This window comes from Mesoplodon densirostris, chromosome 10 (genome assembly GCF_025265405.1).
Source record: "Mesoplodon densirostris isolate mMesDen1 chromosome 10, mMesDen1 primary haplotype, whole genome shotgun sequence".
In the NCBI taxonomy this organism is placed as follows: domain Eukaryota; kingdom Metazoa; phylum Chordata; class Mammalia; order Artiodactyla; family Ziphiidae; genus Mesoplodon; species Mesoplodon densirostris.
Genome location: NC_082670.1, coordinates 92,099,833 through 92,117,618, shown reverse-complemented (window position 1 = coordinate 92,117,618; position 17,786 = coordinate 92,099,833). Strand labels below are relative to the sequence as shown.

The 17,786-nt window shown below is 46.4% G+C and overlaps 2 protein-coding genes and 1 non-coding gene across 3 annotated transcripts in view; all 3 read left to right on the top strand.

Moving 5' to 3' along the window:
- SHQ1 (SHQ1, H/ACA ribonucleoprotein assembly factor) overlaps positions 1-3,841 on the top strand; it is an 88,620-nt gene extending 84,779 nt beyond the window's left edge. The window contains 2 exon segments of the mRNA XM_060111070.1: positions 2,570-3,073; positions 3,075-3,841. Coding sequence (XP_059967053.1) covers positions 2,570-3,073; positions 3,075-3,114 — 544 coding nt within the window. The 3' untranslated portion in view covers positions 3,115-3,841.
- On the top strand, positions 922-1,028 carry LOC132498106 (U6 spliceosomal RNA). The gene has a single exon (XR_009533718.1). It is a non-coding gene; the product is annotated as a U6 spliceosomal RNA (small nuclear RNA).
- A 5,891-nt stretch (positions 3,842-9,732) lies between the features above and the next one.
- On the top strand, positions 9,733-16,609 carry LOC132497970 (large ribosomal subunit protein uL11-like). Its single transcript, XM_060111500.1, has 4 exons — positions 9,733-10,257; positions 12,318-12,408; positions 12,738-12,870; positions 16,394-16,609. The coding sequence occupies exons 1-4, from the start codon at positions 9,765-9,767 to the stop codon at positions 16,607-16,609; spliced, it is 933 nt and encodes a 310-aa protein (XP_059967483.1). The 5' UTR covers positions 9,733-9,764.
- The last annotated feature ends 1,177 nt before the right edge of the window (positions 16,610-17,786 follow it).

Sequence of the window (17,786 nt, the reverse complement as noted above, 5' to 3'; positions counted from 1 at the left end):
CCGTGGCCACTGGTAGCCAAGGTTTCAAAATATATGGTGGACATCATCTACAGCTATCTTGGACATGGATGTAGATTATACTGCAATCATCTTATTTCATAACTGTGTTTTTAAAGATGTCTCAAACCCACCAGAGTTCATTCAGAGTTACAGCCCTTTGGGAATCATTGAGCCACTCTAGTGGATCTCATCCCGGTTTTCCTCTCTACCCCGGACCATCTTTCCTTTTCTAAACTCTGGCAATCCCAGCACCGATACATAGGGTTTTCCTCATTTAAGAGAAAGTTGTGCATCCATAACGACCATTGTCCTTGTCCTACCGTCCCTTGGACACTGACTGCAGTGGAAGCTTCAGGTCCTGATTACACTTGTGGAGGGCCGGGGGCGAGGCACGGAAGCTCGTTGTTACGTTAAGTATTTTGAGACAAAGAGGTCTCAGGTACATCCAGGCACTTAGATGAAAGTCCCCAAGTCCCCATCTATCACTTTAGCTCTATTGAAATGAAGCCTCATTTCCCCAGTATGATGGGATGGACTTCGCTTTGATGAATGAATTTATCCTGTGAACTCACCTCATCCAGTTTGTCTCAAGCCACTCACTGCCACTTTTTTTCACTTGTCACACCAGATTTTCCTCTGTGGAACAGCAAAGATATCGTTTTTGGAGAACTGCAGTATGCTTTACATGTTGCTTCAGAAACAAAACTACTAAAATGAATCCAGGTTAATGAAAATGTTTATCTGATCAGTATAATGTAATGTTATAAATGGAGCAAAAATATCCTCTGAAATAGCATGAGATGGTTTTCTGCTAAAAATAAAAAGCACTCCATGTCGCTCTCTGATGCTGCTTTTTTTTTCTTTTTTAGTTAAAAAATTTGAATAGGTATTCCATTCACATAGGTTTAAAAATGAACGATAGTGCTTGGTTCAGCAGCACAGATACTAAAATTGGAACAATGCAGAGAAGATTATAATGGCCCCTGTGCAAGGATGACATGCAAATTTGTGAAGTGTTCCATATTTTTATATTGTGTGATATTGCTTATATGTGGAATCTGAAAAAAGGGTACAAATGAACTTACTTACAAAACAGAAATAGAGTCACAGATGTAGAAAACAAAGTTATGGTTAACAAGGGGGAAGGAGGGTAGGGATAAATTGGGAGATTGGGATTGACATATACACACTACCATATATAAAATAGATAACTAATAAGAACCTACTGTGTAGCACAGGGAACTCTATTCAGTACTCTCTAACGATCTATGTGGGAAAAGAATCTAAAAAAGAGTGGATATATATATATGTATAACTGATTCACTGTGCTGTACAGCAGAAACTAACACAGCATTGTAAATCAACTATACTGTAATGAAAAATTTAAAAATAGAAACCAATATGCGGTGACAAGTCTCCCTCTCACCATCATCTTCCATCTTTCCAGCTCCTGCAGTGCCCCCCTCCACATAAATATTAGTGTTTTCTGTAGCTCTCCAGAGTTCATGGATAAGTGTACAAGCAAATAAAATATGTTTTTATTTCTTTCCTTTGTTGTGTGTGTTTAACATAGAAGGCAGCATATACATATGGCAGGCCTTTTGTTGTTAAACAATATATCTGGGTTAGCCGCTGGAGAGCCTCATCCGTTACATAGCTGTAGACTTTTCCTTCGTGTGGATATGCCATAGCCGTATGCCACGTTGATGGACATTTGGGTGTTTCTTATTTTGGAGTATTAGAAACAATGCCGCAGTAAATAGTACCTTGGGCCTGTGTCGTGTAGCCTACGTGTTTCATTTCCAGATGCGGGTTTGCTTGGGTCAAGGGTATGTCACGTTTTCAGTTTTGAAAGGTATTGCCAGGTTCTCCTTCATCGGGACTGTAGCTGTTAACTCTCTCACCAGCAGTGTATGAAAGCGCCTTTCCTCCACGGCCTTGCTGGCAGTGTTAGCAAATGTTTGGATTTTTGCCAATCTGATAAATGAAAAATATATCTCAGCACGACTTCAATTTGTATTTCTCTTATTTGACTGAAGTTGTTGAACATCTTTTCATATATTTAAGAGCCATTTGTATTTCTTTGTATGAGAACTGTCTGCTTGTGTCTTTTGCCCATTTTCCGGATGGATTATTACTTGCATTTTTAAGAACTCTGTTAGGGGAACTAGGCCTTGTTTTGTGATATGAATTGTAAATATTTTTCTCAATTTTGCATTAGCCTTTTGACTTCTCTTGTAACTTTTTTTTCTTTTTGCCCTACAGAACTTGTTGATTTTTATTAGTTGAATTTATCAATCTTTGCCTTTCTTTTGTGGCTTCTGAATTTTGAGTCCTAGTTAGAAAGGCCTTCCTCATTCTAGGCTCATGAGGGAAGTCTCCTGCGTTTCCTTGTAATACTTGGTTCCTTTTTTCCATTCATATCATTGATCTGTTTGGGGATTCATCCTGTGTGCCATATGAAGTATGGATCCAGCTTTATTTTGTTATCTCTTTAAGCTGTGGACCCTGTTACCCCCAGACCAATTAATGAATAGTCCTAACATTTCTTCTTAAAATGGTCTTCAAGGTCCAGAAAGTTGGCAGCTCTCGCGGCAGCCTTAAAGAAAGCATCCCTGACCAAGGCCCAGCTGGGGTTGGAACTGCAGGAACTGGAAGCAGCGGCACTCTTGGTCCAGGAGGAAGAAGCTGCATCGAAAGCAGGAGCCCGATGCATTTCCGGGCAGCAGACACCTTCCTCTAGCTCTGAGACAAGTGATTCGGAGGAATCAGAGAGCAGCACGTCGTCTGAGACCGAGGACTCAGACTCGGAACGCGAGGAGCCCAGAGGTGGTGAATGTGAGGCAGGGCCTTCCCTGCTCGGTCCCTTTGTTGAGGAAAGCAGCACGGCCCTGTTTCCTGACCATGGTGGGATGTGCAGAAGCGTGGTCCTCCCAGGGTCTGATGATGGTCAGGGACAGCCGCTCGCCTCTCCCCGGGCTCCTGGGGCATCTGAGCCTCTAATCCAGGAGCTCGGAGAACAACTGGAGACTTTGGTTCAGATTTCTGAGCCCAAGGGCTCTGCTGCTGGACAGCGTGCTGAAGAGAGACAGCCGGCAGACACCCAAGAACTGACTCTGAGTGGTCTCATTCGTTATTGAGAATTACGTCAGATTTGGTTTTGTTGACCGAATGAGGATTCTTCATTTTCACTTTGTACTTTTCCTTAGTGTATACAACATTGTTTGTCAGTGAGCTAATGTTGACACCAGTCGGTTTTCTTGTTGCACCTTTAAAAATAAAGTTCTAAAGTTTTTCTTAAAGCAAAGTGTAATTAATATTTGGAGATGAGAATAATAGTTCTGCCAGAATCTCGAGAAGGTAGAGCCCTAAAATATTCTGATTAGCTTTACAGAGACACGCAGGACATACAGTAAGCCGCAAACATCTTAAGCAGATAGTGTGATAAGTGTTGACAGATACGTACACCGAATGAAGCCAGTACTGCAGCTGAGATGCTGTACTTACCCACCATCTCCAAGTGTCCTCCTGCCCCTTTGTCACCCCTCTCCCACCCCCGCCTCTGCATGCCACCCACCCCCATTCCCCAGGCAAGCCTCCGTCTGCTCCGTCACCGTACGTTAGTTTGCATTTCCTAGAATTTAATATAAATTGAATCGTATGACATGTACTCTTCTTTGTCAGGCTTATTTCATTCAGTATAATTATTTTGAGATACGTTGATGTAGCCTGTATCGAGGTTTGGGGGTGTTTTTTTTCCCATATCTGAGTAGTAGTTCATTAAATGGACATTTGGGTTGTTTCCAGCTTTCAGCTGTTCCAAATAAAGCTGTTACGAACATTTGTGTGCAAGTCTTTATGTGGACATATGCTCTTATTTCTCTTAGGTAAATATCTAGGAGTGGAATGACAGAGCCGTATGGTAGGTGTATGTTTAACAGTTGAAGAAACCACCAAACTGTTTTCCGAAGTGGCTGTACCATTTAACACGCCCACCAGCAGCCTGTGAGGGCTCCACTTCTTTCTCATTCTTGTCATCACTTGGTGTGGTCCATTTTTAACATTTTTACCATTTTAATAGGTGTGAAGTGGTATCTCCTGGTTTTATTTTGCATTTTTAAGACTTCTTATGTTGAGCGTCTTTTCACATGTGTATTTGTCATCCACATATCTTTGGTGAAGTGTCTGTTCAGATCTCTTGCCAATTTTTTAAAGCTGTGTTGCTTTTCTTATTTTTGAGTTTCGACGGTTCTTTATAACTTCTAGATACAAATCCCCAGAGGAGTCATCCTTGCATGCCTGATAATCTTTGATTGGATAAACATTGTGAATTTTACCTCGTTGGGTACTGGATATGTATTCTTATAAATATTCTTTAGCTTTGTTTTGGGATGCAGTTAAGTTACTTGGAAATAGTTTGATCCTTGTGGGTCTTGCTTTTGTAATTTGTTAGGCAGGTCTGGAACAGTGCTCCGTCTAGGACAAACTATTTCCCCGTCCTAAGGAATGATTTTCCCATGCCCCAGGGATTATGAGTGTTCCAGTCTGGCTGATGGAAATAGACACCTGTGTGAGTGCTGAGCACTGGTCCCTCTAATCCTTTCATGTGGTTCTTGCCTGGCCTCATTTATAGGCTCTCCTCTGAGTCCTCGACCCGCTCCAGGTATCTGGGCTTCTCTGCAGCTCTCCCCTCTCCCGTACTCTGTCTTGCAGACTCAGGCTGCCTTGGACTCCCCAAGCCCCCAGCTCTGTCTCCTGAACTCCGGAGTCCATTGGGTTCTGCCTGGGTCACCCCTCCCTGTGCAGCCTTGACATTCTTCCAGGGCAGTAGGCGAGGCCCTCGTACTGCTCCTGGGGTTTGTTTTCCATCCCTCGGGATCACTGTCTTTCATTGCCTGATGTCCAGTGTCTTGAAAACCATGGTTTCATGTATTATTTCTGTTTTTCTTGTTTGGTTATGTCAGGAGGGAAAATTCATCTGGTCCCTATTACTCCATCCTGATTGGAAACGTAAGCCTCCATTAATAATTTAAATGTGAATTTTCCTACTTGAGTCTAAGCTCCTAGGGAGTGATGTCTGTGTCGTGTCTTGTTACCACTGAATCATCAGTGCCCATATTCTCAGAGCTCCATAAATATTTGCTGAATGAATGAACAAATGAAATAAACCAATTTGCTTTAGGGAGGAAATGAAATGAAATCTGATATGTATTAATCTCAGTAGCATTTTTATTTCAGGAAAGGGTATGATCCCTTTTACTCTGGGTCTGTATAGGTTGCAAGTATTTGTATTTCCACTATAAATTCCAGTTTGTATTAACAGGATAGTTGGGGTGACTGTGCTATTTGACACACATGTTAACTCCTGAACGCCATAACAGCTTTCTTAGAATGTGTTCAAGACTTTTCTCAGGCTCCCCAGAGACCTTCAGAATCCCTGTGACCATTGAAAATGCATTTCTCCTCAGTAGCACATGACCTGAGGCCAGTTTGAAAATGCATTATCTATTATTCCCCTCATTTACTTCTACTGACGTCAAGTTGAGCAAATCCACTCTTCTCTAAAAGTTTAAAGCCGTGGAAATTTCTCCTTCCACCACCTTCTGTCCTTACTTAGGAATCTAAACAGGATCTACTTTGATGAGAATTGTCTTGGGTAGAAAAATCTGTTACTCTCTTCCTCAAAGGATGGGCAAACATGATCCTTCCCGGACATCCTCAAAGCAGAGGAACTCGCTGAACGACTCTCATGAGTTTTAAAAACAATGTGCGTGAGCGCCTTAATTTTAGATTCCGTGTCTGCCGCGTTACTTTTACCCTTTCTTTGTTCACAGAGAGTTAAAGCTTTGTAATATCGCATTACCCTGTCTTTGTTTAAGATGAGTTAAGAACACTGTACCATGTCTGTAACCCAAAACACATCCGAGGGTGCTGCCTTTAATATTTTTTTTAACTAGATGACTTGCCAGGCAACTCGAGGGATTTCCTATAATATAACCATATGCATTTCCCAAGAACCCTGGGTGATGGAAGAAAAAATGAAAAGTTAGGGAAAGCACAGAGGGGAGACCTCAGCAGCTGCCTAGCTGCAGCTCAGTGGCAAGAACCAGGGCCTCGGGGCTGAGGAGACAAGGCGTTGAGTCCCAGAGCCATAGTTCGGAGGTACGCCAACCTCTGAGCGTCTCCCTTCCTCTTGGAAATGGGAATACAATGGCTTTTTTTTGCTTATCTTACAGGATGATGAGACTGCATGTTCAAAACACTTTATCAGCTGGAAAGTATTAAACCAGCATAAGAGTTTATTATTATTGTCACACTCCCCAGTGCTGCACAGGGCTCTTTTTAGCTACCTGACAACAGGTTTCTGGGAGAGCCAGCCCTTGGAAAATGAGAGCCCTGTCAATCGCTTCTGAGGCGTGCTCGTGGTAAAAGTCTACACAGTTCAGCAGATTAGACAGAAATACTAAGTACATCAGTGAATCGCAGCATTGCCTCGTCTTCTGGGCAGGCATTATCATTGACCTGTGTTCTGTCTCTTCTCCCATTATCCTTGAAGAGCGACACGGGGCCTCGCTGTGGGCATGATGGGTTTTAGGTGCCAGGGACTACACTGATACCATCTTTCACTGGCACGGGATTAATTTACAAATGACATAGGGCTACTCCCTACCACATTCTAAATTGGTTGAACAGCTGGGGGGTGGTTTTCACACCTGCTAGTGAAAAATCCTTTTGGATTGCATGGATCAAATTCTGTTACCAAGAATTGGGCGTATGAGAGAAAGGATCAAGTTTTCTCAGCCATAAGACTATAAAATTCTTCTAAATCAGAGGGAACTCCTGGATATCTATTTTGTTATAAGGAGATTTTTATTTTCTATCTTGTAACTAGAAATTGACCCATATAGTCAATGGTGACAAAAGATACATCTAAAAGAAATGGAAATGAATGAAAGACAATATAGGAAGGAAACTAGGCAGCTTTAGAGTTGCTGCTGTATTAAAAATATACCAACTCTTGGGGCTTCCCTGGTGGCGCAGTGGTTGAGAATCTGCCTGCTAATGCAGGGGACACGGGTTCGAGCCCTGGTCTGGGAGGATCCCACATGCCGCGGGGCAACTAGGCCCGTGAGCCACAACTACTGAGCCTGCGCGCCTGGGGCCTGTGCTCCGCAACAAGAGAGGCCGCGATAGTGAGAGGCCCGCGCACCGCGATGAAGAGTGGCCCCCGCTCGCCACAACTAGAGAAAGCCCTCGCACAGAAACGAAGACCCAACACAGCAAAAATAAAAAATAAATAAATGAGGCAGAAGAAATAACTGCCCTTTAAATATATATATATATATATATATATATATATATATATATATATATATATACCAACTCTTCAGAATATATTAATTATAAAATCTTGGAAGATGCAGACATCCTCTTGTATAAAATGATCTGTCATGTAATGTCATTGCATGTCTGGTAGATTGAAGTTAAAGCTTCATAAACACAAATCTCTGTGACTGTTTGGTCAGGCGTCTCCATGAAAGCAAATCAGAGATTGCAAATCTTTCCTTAACATCATTCCATCTAAATCCCCGATGGAGTTTTTGTTCGTGAGGCTGCTCCCTTTCCCGCCCATTTTCTAAGTGTGTTATATATAGTTTCAATCCATACCAAATGAAGGACGCATTGATTAGACTTGATTTAAGGCCGCAAGTGATAAATGCAGCTGGAAATTGATTCATGCCTCTCCAGTGACTGGGGCTCAGCCATCCACAGTTGACACAACTCTTGTCTCAAGGCTGGAGAAAACAAACAGGGAAACACATGTCAAGCAGATAAATGACTCGGCTGTTTTGAACTCGCTGCAGAGGCCATTTGTTTCCTAGATAAGGAAGACTGCTCTCCAAAGGCATGAAAAGATAAGCTGGAGGAAAAGGATGAATGTGGGAGCAGATGCCTTAGCACTTGGAAAAAAAAACAAACAGAAAGGATGTACCTCCCAGAAGAATCTTGCTACGTGGATCCGCTTTCCTTTCCCCCCTGAAAATGCTGGAAGCAGTGATTTGGCCACGTGAGCCTCAGTCCTAGCTGGGACCACATGCTGAAGGCTCTGCCTCTGGTATTTTAGGTATTCCAAGTGGTAGGCCATCGTCTCTTAAGCTCTTTCCAGGGGGACATTCCCCACCTCTTGCTGGCGTGAGCCTTCAGGGGAAGGAGCAGCTGAACGACTGGAGAGCCCTGCCTATAGTCCATCTAGCCTGAAGCTCCAGCAGTTTCACCACCAGCCCAGAGACCCCTGGAAAACAGGAGTCCTGCTGCAACCCAGGGCCTCCCGTGGAGCCTCACCTACAGCACAGAGTTCCATATTTACTGTTTTTGTTTCCGTACATGCTGTGTTTTCCCACCTCCACCTGTTTGCTCGTGCACTGCTTTCTCTTCTCCCTGTGAGTTGCTCAGATTGGCCCATGCAAATGCCACCTCCTCCAGGAGGTCACCCTTCATTCTCCCTGGCTGGAAATAATTTCCCTCCTCTGAACTCCCACTGAATCAGGGCCAGGTCCTCCTGGAAGAGCCTGGAATCCAAGGAAAGCCGAAGGGATTGGAGCAAGGAAGAGAGATTCCTACCAGGCTGTCCCCTAGGGCAGTGGGTTCCAGAGTTCTGTATTCAGACTTCTGTAAAATTAAAATTAGAAACAAGAAAACGAGGGTGGGGGGCAGGGAGGAGTACAAGGCTGCCAGTGGTTAATTTTGTTCATGGATGTACCCAGGCCGTATTCTACTGAAACCATGCTTCCAAACAAACGTGTCAGCATCAGAAATGTAAAAGGACCTTTCAGAATAATAGTCCTCTAAATCCAACACACTTACACCTACAAGAAAAACTCTCTCACCTAGAATCGCAGTTAACTGTTTGGCATCTGTAGTTCCAGTCTTTTTTCTGTGTATTTGTATACAGATATATACCCACACTAAAAAAAATTAGAATCATGCACTACATAAATAGTAAATCCATTTTTTTCTCTTAACAAGAGGTCATGGATATTTTCATAAGTCATTGAATAACCTCCCAAAATAAGGCTTCTCCTAGCTACATTGATGTAGTCTTATTGAAATACACGAGATGACTCTCAAATGTAAATTGTATTAATCAGTTTTCCTGCTGTGTAGTGTATTTGCCAAGCATGGGCACCTAGATTCTCTAGGTACTTCCTTGGCAACTTTTCCTCAGTTGCATTACTGCAGCCTGGTGTATTTTATAGAAAGAACACCCTTGAATTAGAGAAGAGACAGGATTTTCATAACATCCGTCACTGTGGAGCCGCTGCATGGTACCAAGTTCTGTGCTAGGCCTGTCTTGTCCTAAGCGTGTCAAGCAGGGCCTGTCTCCACATCAATCCTTCTATAGGCATAGACCCGCCGAAGGGGGCAGCTCTGGGTATGTTGAGACCAGGTAGCTCTGTTCTTAGCTGACTGGGTCGGGCTTGAACTTGACCCAAGGTGGAATCTGCTAGTCTGGAATGCTTTATTAAAACCAGGGATTCTCGATTTTGGCAACACCCTTGGATCATCTGAGAAACTTTAGAGAAATACTGATACCCGGTCTTCTCTGAAGACAATGGAATCAGAGTCTCGGGGGATGTCTAAACAGGCAAAAAGTGGAATAATAAGATTCCTGTTCGATTTCGGCTTTCGGCTCAGAGGAGGTCAAGGTGCGACTTTCTTCGGTCCTCCCAAATCTGGGTTCATCTACACCAGCTGCCTCCACCATGCCGCCTAAGTTCCACCCCAACGAGATCAAAGTCGTGTACCTGAGGTGCACTGGTAGGGAAGTCAGTGCGACATCTGCCCTGGCCCCCAAGATCGGCCCCCTGGGTGTGTCTCCAAAAAACACTGGTGATGACATCACCAAGGCAACTGGTGATTGGAAGGCTCTGAGGATTACAGTGAAACTGACCATTCAGAACAGACAGGCCCAGACTGAGGTGGTACCTTCTGCTTCTGCCCTGATCATCAAAGCCATCAAGGAACCACCAAGAGACAGAAAGAAGCAGAACAACATTAAGCACAGTGGAAACATCACTTTTGATGAGATTGTCAGCATTGCCCGACAGATGCTGCATCGGTCTTTAGCTAGAGAACTCTCTGGAACCATTAAAAAGATCCTGGGGACTGCCCAGTCTGTGGGCTGCAATGTTGATGACCGTCACCCTCATGACATCATAGATGAAATCAACAGTTGTGTGGTGGAATGCCCAGCTGGTTAAGAACTGCAAAGAAAAATAATTTCATAAAGTTTTATTTGACATAAAAAAATGCATGCTCTCAGAAATCTGCACTGGGAAATGTAGAGGGCATCAGGCCCTTGGCAGCAGATGTTGAGGGTGAGAGATGCATTGAAGGGGATCTAGAGTTGGTCTTGCAAACTCAGAGAGGAAGGCAAAGAAATATGAGTTTAGGAGGATCTATGCAGTGGAGAAAAGATACAGCAGAGAGGGCTGAAGACACCACCAGCTGGTCATGGAAAAGAGAGTGGCTGGGTGGAGAAGGATGCAGACACATAAAGCTGTTAAGAGGACCCTAGAGCAGCCTTGGATCCCTACACCACCCTTTCACCAATTCCAGTTCCATTAGGCTTGACTGTATGCCTGTGCTTACTCTTTGAGATCAGAGAGCATCCGTTTCCCTTATTGCTGGTCAAATCAGAGGTTGTTTTTTTTTTTTTTTTTTTTGCCGTACACGGGCCTCTCACTGCTGTGGCCTCTCCCGTTGTGGAGCACAGGCTCCGGACACACAGGCTCAGCAGCCATGGCTCATGGGCCCAGCCACTCCGTGGCATGTGGGATCTTCCCGGACCGGGGCACGAATCCGTGTCCCCTGCATTGGCAGGCGGACTCTCAACCACTGCACCACCAGGGAAACCCCAGAGGTCTTTCTTAAAGTAACAGGAAACCTGAGACAGCTGCTTCAAACTGTAAAGAGGGTTTATTAGTTCATGATGAAAGTCCGGTGATAGCATAGATTTCAGGAGAGGCTTAACCCAGCTGCTGACTTTGTGACCAAAGCCCTGTTTCTTGTGGTTTGCTGCTCTACCATCCTCAATGTTGACTTCATCCTAGTTTGGACACCTCTCACATCCCAAGGCGGCTCCCAGCAGCCCCTGCAGCTACCTACTTTCTTCTTAACATCCATCCAAAAAAGAGAGTATTTGTGTTCCAGCATCCACAGCACGTGTCTTCAGGTTCACTCTGATTGGATCAGTTTAGGGACACGCTCAATCATTCACGGTTGGCCAATGAGATGTGCTGGCTGGCTTTTTCTCAGTCAGGTGGCCAGCCCTGGAGCAGGATAGGCAGAGGAGTGTCAGCTCAGCCCGCAGTCCAGGGAAAACCTGCTGGGGAATGTGGCAAGCCGACAGCTACAGGCCGCCACAGCTTCATTTCCTGATCCAGCACGGCGTTCATGCGGGGGCCACATGTTCCCCAGGCTGTTCCCAGGTGCTAGTGCTGGGCCATTGCTACCCAGCGTGGGACTCCCTTCACAGCTCTGAGACTTTCTCAGGCTGAGGACCCTGTGGGGCTCTCCACCAGATCTTCCTTGCCTCCTTTCTTTCACACGTCAGTCCTCTCTCTGCTTGAGGCCGTCTCCTCCTACTCTTGTCTGCTCTCCTCTTTATCCTTCACAGAGGATGCACCTGTAATTCTCTCTTGGCTTCTGCTTCCCACAGGACCCCCTTGACATACCCTGGTTTTCCAAGTGAACCTCTAATTTCACAAAGGAGCTCAGCTCAAACGTACTGAGTCCCACAGTGCCTGAGGGGCAGAGACGATCCCCATCACTATACAAAAGAGGAGACCAGGGTCCCAGGCTAGGTAGATTGCCTGATGTCACCCAGGCAGCAAGGGGCAAGCCTTGGATTCCAAATCGGATCTTCACCTCTCTGCAGCCCGGGCTCTTTACCTTAGATGCTGTCCTCGAGGAGCCTGGTGAGGTGGCCTGAGTCACTCAAGGTCACCCGGCCTCTCGTGGGAGGAGAGGCTGAGTCCCAGCGTGTGTCCACTCCAGAGGGCTTTTCTTTTTTTTTTTTTTTTTCCTTTTTGCGGTATGTGGGCCTCTCACTGTTGTGGCCTCTCCCGTTGCGGAGCACAGGCTCCGGACGCGCAGGCCCACCGGCCATGGCTCACGGGCCCAGCCGCTCCGCGGCATATGGGATCCTCCCAGACCGGGGCACGAACCCGTATCCCCTGCATCGGCAGGCGGACTCTCAACCACTGCGCCACCAGGGAGGCCCCAGAGGGCTTTTCTTGACTCCTTCACACCAGGGGGACGAGGGCTGTCGGTGGAGCTCGTCACTGTCTGTCTACCGCGCAGGCTGCGGGACCCACTGACCCGCGGAGCTTGGGGACTTGACAGGTGAGCCGTCAACATGCCTGTCATCCTTTGCGCATAACTCGTCCTGGCACGGTATTTTAAAAGAAAAATGAAAAGTCAGACGTCGCTTAAGAGGGCCGGGAATTCAAAGCGCGGGAGCAGGCGGGCGGTCCGCCACCCGGGATGCGCTCGCTTGGCCCCTGCTCCCTCCGGGCTGGGCGCGGGTGTGAGGGCTGCACATCAATAAGGACGCCCGTCCTCCGTGACGGGAGCCCCACCCCCTCTAATCCGCCGCATTGTCCATTGAAGTGTCTAATTATGTGTCTTACAACCGCAGAACTCCCCCCAGAGCAACGGGGCCCTTCTGGCAGAATGAAGAGGATGATCGCTCCGCTCCATCTGTTCCTCCGGCGCCACCGGGAGGCGGGCGAGGGGGCGCGGGCGGGGCTGCGCGACTGCGCGTGCGTGAGGGCGGGGGCGGGGCAGGAGGGCGGTGGAGCGCAGGTGCCGGGAGAAAGGGGATCCCAGCGGCAGGTGCAGATGCCAAGCTCGCCGCGGCTGAGTATATGCTTAATTACAGTCGACGAAGGGGCCTGTTTTAGTTAAGAATTATAGGAGGCAGGTTCAGATGGAGCTCGGAGCCGAGATCGAGAAGGTGGCAGGCTGGGAGCTGCCGGGGAGGGCAGACATCTGCGTCTTTAATTGGGGGTGGGCGCGCTCAGAATTTCCTGATATGTAAAGATAATCACCTGGAACACCGGGAGGCTGTAATGGAGAAGTCAGAGCGCCCGCTCCCACCCCCAAAGCCGACTACATTGTTTGGCCTGAAGCAGATCCTTAAATCACAAGCGTATTTCATTCCCCTCCCAATAACGTTATTTCTCCGTGTGTGGAGACCTGGCTCCAGGGGCCCATGGAAGTACCACCTGGGGTGGAAGGCATAGAGGGGACGATCAGAAGTAGGCTCTTTTTGGAACCAAACGCCAATATGAGCTTTACAGTTTTCAAAGTGCTTTCTTCTCCGTTGCCTGGTTTTCAACAGGGGTGGGCCCATTTCAAAGCGAGGAAGCGGAGAGGCGCTCAGGCTTTCCCGGGGGAGGACACCGCGCAGCGGGAGCCGAGGACTCAGTGGGAGTCAAGGAACATTGCGGAAGAAAGGATAAACGGGAGTTGGTTAAGCAGGCGGAGGGTGGGGTGGGAGGAGCGTGTCCCAGGTGGAGGGATGTGATGGGTGAGGGAACCAGATTGCTCTGATGGCTGGGACAGAGAGGGGGGCGAGTTAGCCACCCCAGCGGACTGGAAAAGCAACCCATAGAAATTACAGGCCCCTGTGGGCCCAGACTTGGGGGCGGGGGGCGGGGGGAGGAGGGAGAGAGAGAGAGAGAGAGAGAGAACGAGAGAGAGAGAGAGAGAACCCAGTACACACAATAAGTGAAAAGCAATTGAATATTATAGTCCCTGGTGAATTTCATTGTAAGGCGCAACAAATATTGTAAATCCGTCCCCCTCCCTCTCTCTGTTTCTTACTCTCTTGTTCTCTATCACTCTTTTATCATAGTCTCTGCCTGCCCCCAAACGAAGAGTCACCTTTCCCCTCCAAACCTCTCTGACTCTCTCTTTCCCTCTCTGCCCCTACAGTTACCTTCCCTTCTTCCTCCTTCCCCCTCTGTGGCTGTGATTTTGATCCTAGAGCACCCTCTTCCCTTCAATATAAGTTCTGCTCACTTATGGCTCCTTCCCCCTTGGATGGTTTAGGGCAGGAGTCCACAAACCAGACCTCGCTCTGGCCAAATGCATCCCATCACCTATTTCTGTATGGCCCATAAACTGAGAATTTAAAAAAGAAAAAAAAAATATATATATATATATATGTTTTTAAATGATTGAAAAGAACTTGTAGAAAATTTTTTCTCTTGTCATATGTTACATCTCATTGTATGTTTCCCTGTGTAATAGCCTTGAATTTGCCTCTTGGCCTGCAAAGCCTAGACTATTTTACCAATTAGCCCTTTTCAGAAAAAGTTTGCTGACCCCTGGTTTAGGAGAATTGGGATATGGGTACTTATGCAGTAGCATTTTGGGGGCCTGGCCCGGGGCTTCTGGGGTTTTCCAGGCCCTCCTAGGGGGAGGGTCTGAGAGAGGCTAGGGTGAGAGGGGTGAGGCTTCTGTGTGCCAGTCTGGGAGGGCAATTAAGGGGAAGGGGATGGAGGCTGCTTTCAAAAAAAACCCAAAAAAACCCATTGGTAGTTGTCACAGGGGCCAGCCAGGGTCATACTTGTTTTCCTAGGATGGGGAGTGACTTAGAACTACCTGATCATTCCTGAGATTAGGAATGGTGGAGTTCTGCTTCAGGATCGTCTTTCCAAAAGCTGTGGCCCTTTTGTAATCCTTTTTGGAGTCCTTCTCCCATCTTCTTTTCTGAACATTTTTAAAAGCTTGTCATACGAAGCATCTTCCCATAATCACCTGAGCTCCTGGGCGATAGTAGACCTGTCTTTTGGTCTGTCTGGCATCCTCCCGGGGAAACCATTCCTGTCCCACTCTATAATAATGGTGCTCGGTCCCTGACTGTCTGAAGGGCTGACACTACACTCCGGTCCCCCCACAGGGGTGGACCCATGGCACTAAAGCAAATCACAATAAAATGAGGTATATCTGTACTAAGCATGGAGCCCCTGACACTTACTGAATTGTGAGAGGAGCCACCCAGGTAGGCACCGTGCCTGGCACTGCCCCTTGACAGCCATTCTGGGCAGTGTTCATTGCAGTCATCACGGCCAGCACAGATCTGTCTTTAGGATGGAGTGGTCAGATACACATCTAACAATTTTGAATTTTTCTTAGTTACGTCCTAAAGCTGTGACAGAGTCAAAAGGTCGCAGTGTATTGAACACCTGCTGTATTCATAATGCTCCCCAGCACATGTCTTCTATAGGCCTGACAGTATGCTTTTACTTTTAGTATAAAAGTCTCTCTGACTTAGTTTTTATTCTTTTATTAGGGGTGATTTGCTAGGTGTAATTTATAATTTTCTCCCTATATGAGATTGTTCATATCAAATACAAAAATACTACTACTAGTATTAGTGACAGCTCACACTTATTGAACACTTACCAAGTGCCAGTCTCTGGACAAAGGGCTTTACTAGCCTGATCTCCTCTAATCCTTACTACAACTCAGGGATATGGGTGCCATTAGTCCCATTTTACAGATGACAAAACCAAGTCTCTTGCCCAGGCTCACAAAGATATTAAATATTGGCATTAGCAACTAAACTTGGTTTTATTTTAAAGGAAGACTAATAATATGGGCTAGAGAAATGGGGAGCTTTCATGAAGGACACCCATCACCTGCTTTGAAGACAGATCAGGATTTACTGCCCATTAGCTCTATGACCTGGAGCATCTTACCAAACTTCCTTGGGCCTCGATTTCTTCGTCTCTAGAGTAGGGGTGATCATTTCATCTTGAGGGAGAATCAAAGGAGAAATATAAAGTTCCTGACACATCGTTAGGGCCACAGTTGGAGCTCAATCCCTTTTACTTTTTCTTCCACCAGAGAAGACTGGATCATACTGGTTTCCAGAGAGTCCATGCAGTGGAATTTAAGCTCCCTGAGAAGTTGGGTTTTGGTCATTTTGTTTATGCCGTATCCCCTGCGCCAGAACGGTGCCTGGCACATCACAGGCACTCCATACGTGTTTGTTGCATTGAGTTCTCTCTTTCTGTGAGTCTGCAGTTCCGTCACATGTGACTAACAGTGGCTTCCCAAGGGCTGGTTGGGACCAGGGGGTGGAGGGGGATCCAGGAGCAAAGCTTTGCATGGAGGAGGGGAAAGATCCACCCTCATCTCACTCAACAGCCCTCCAGGAGCCAGATCTAGTGGCCTGCAGTGTTGTTAAGAACTCAGCCCTGGCCGCCCTGCCTGGGAGAGCAGCTTGGGAGTTAGCTGCCGGAGATGCCTGATTCGTGTCCTGAAGCAGTCAGTGGATGCAGCTCCAGCCGCGCCTCTTTCTTCCTTCTCCCAGGCTTGTCCGGGCCTCTGCCTGCGAGAACCCCCCCACCCCCCGCATCTGCACATCGGCCAGGCTCAGAAAGAATCCTTCTTCAACGCCAAGTATCAGCAGGGCTCTCGGGGTGTGAATTATTCATCGACGAGCCCAGCGCCCATCTGTCTCCAGCGCTGCTGGCACCTCTCCCCACCCAGAGCCGCCCAGGGCACCCCCATGGTTTCCTCAGAGTGAAGACGAGCCCCTGAGCCTTTTGCCTTAAGTGGAGAGATGATGGGGTGAACAAGAGGCTCTAAAGTGTGTATTTGAAATCAATTTGCTCCTTGAAGCGGCATGAAAACAAAAGGCTGAGGGATGCCCACTGTGAGGGGATCGCCCTGGCGCTGTGTCAGCTCAGCCTCCGCTAATGACCTGTGGCTAACAGCCCCCTCACACCTTTGCTCTGAAGAGGTTGGCAGAAGCCGGGCGGGGGTCGGGGGCACGTGGCTTTCTAGTCTCAGAGGTTTCACAGGGCACACAGCCTCTGAGAATCAGGGACAGAAGATGGGGGGCCTGATGACTTGCACATTGGCGGTGGCCACCCTGGGAGGCCTGGTGCACCCCGCTGGCTCCTGGGGTGGAGCAGGGGTGGGGGAAAGGCAGTAAGATTTCAGAGATTGAAAGAAGAGGTTCAGTTGCCTGTGAACCTAACCAGCTTCTAGAAATCTCTGGAGGTAACAGGTGTGGCAGCAAATCTGTAGGACAAGAGGCAGAGGAAGGCATATATATGGGTTGCTGGTTAATTCTAAGGGGCAAAATGGCCATTTTCCTATGTTGAAATAATAAGGCAGGAATTATTCGTGTGCATCTTTCATGACCAGTGACTGAGGGTCTCCAGGGGGAAAAAAAAGGGGGCTTCCTCAGGAGAGAGGTATACTCTAGTAAAGAGTTCCCCAAGAATAAGTAACGATTGTGACTTTTGCCTCATAGCAGGCCATTTAAAGATGTTTATTGGCGCTGGTTTCTCTTTTAGAGCCACACACCCCACATTATATGTTGCATCAAACATTACATTGAAACCACATAAGTATATAAATATATATATATTATATATATATATATATAATATATATATTATACATATATATTATATATAATACCTATATTATATATAATATATATTGCAGTATATATATTATATATAATACCTATATTATATATAATATATATATACAATATATATTATATATATTACCTATATTATGTATACCACATACATATTATAATGTACTCCTATCATATGTACATATGTAGATATATTTATTTTTATATACTATCTATATTGTAAAGAAGTTTTAGAAGTTTGCTTTTGAACTTACTTGGCTATGAATAGTCACTCATTTAATTTGCTATGGGCTCTGCTTTCTAAGCA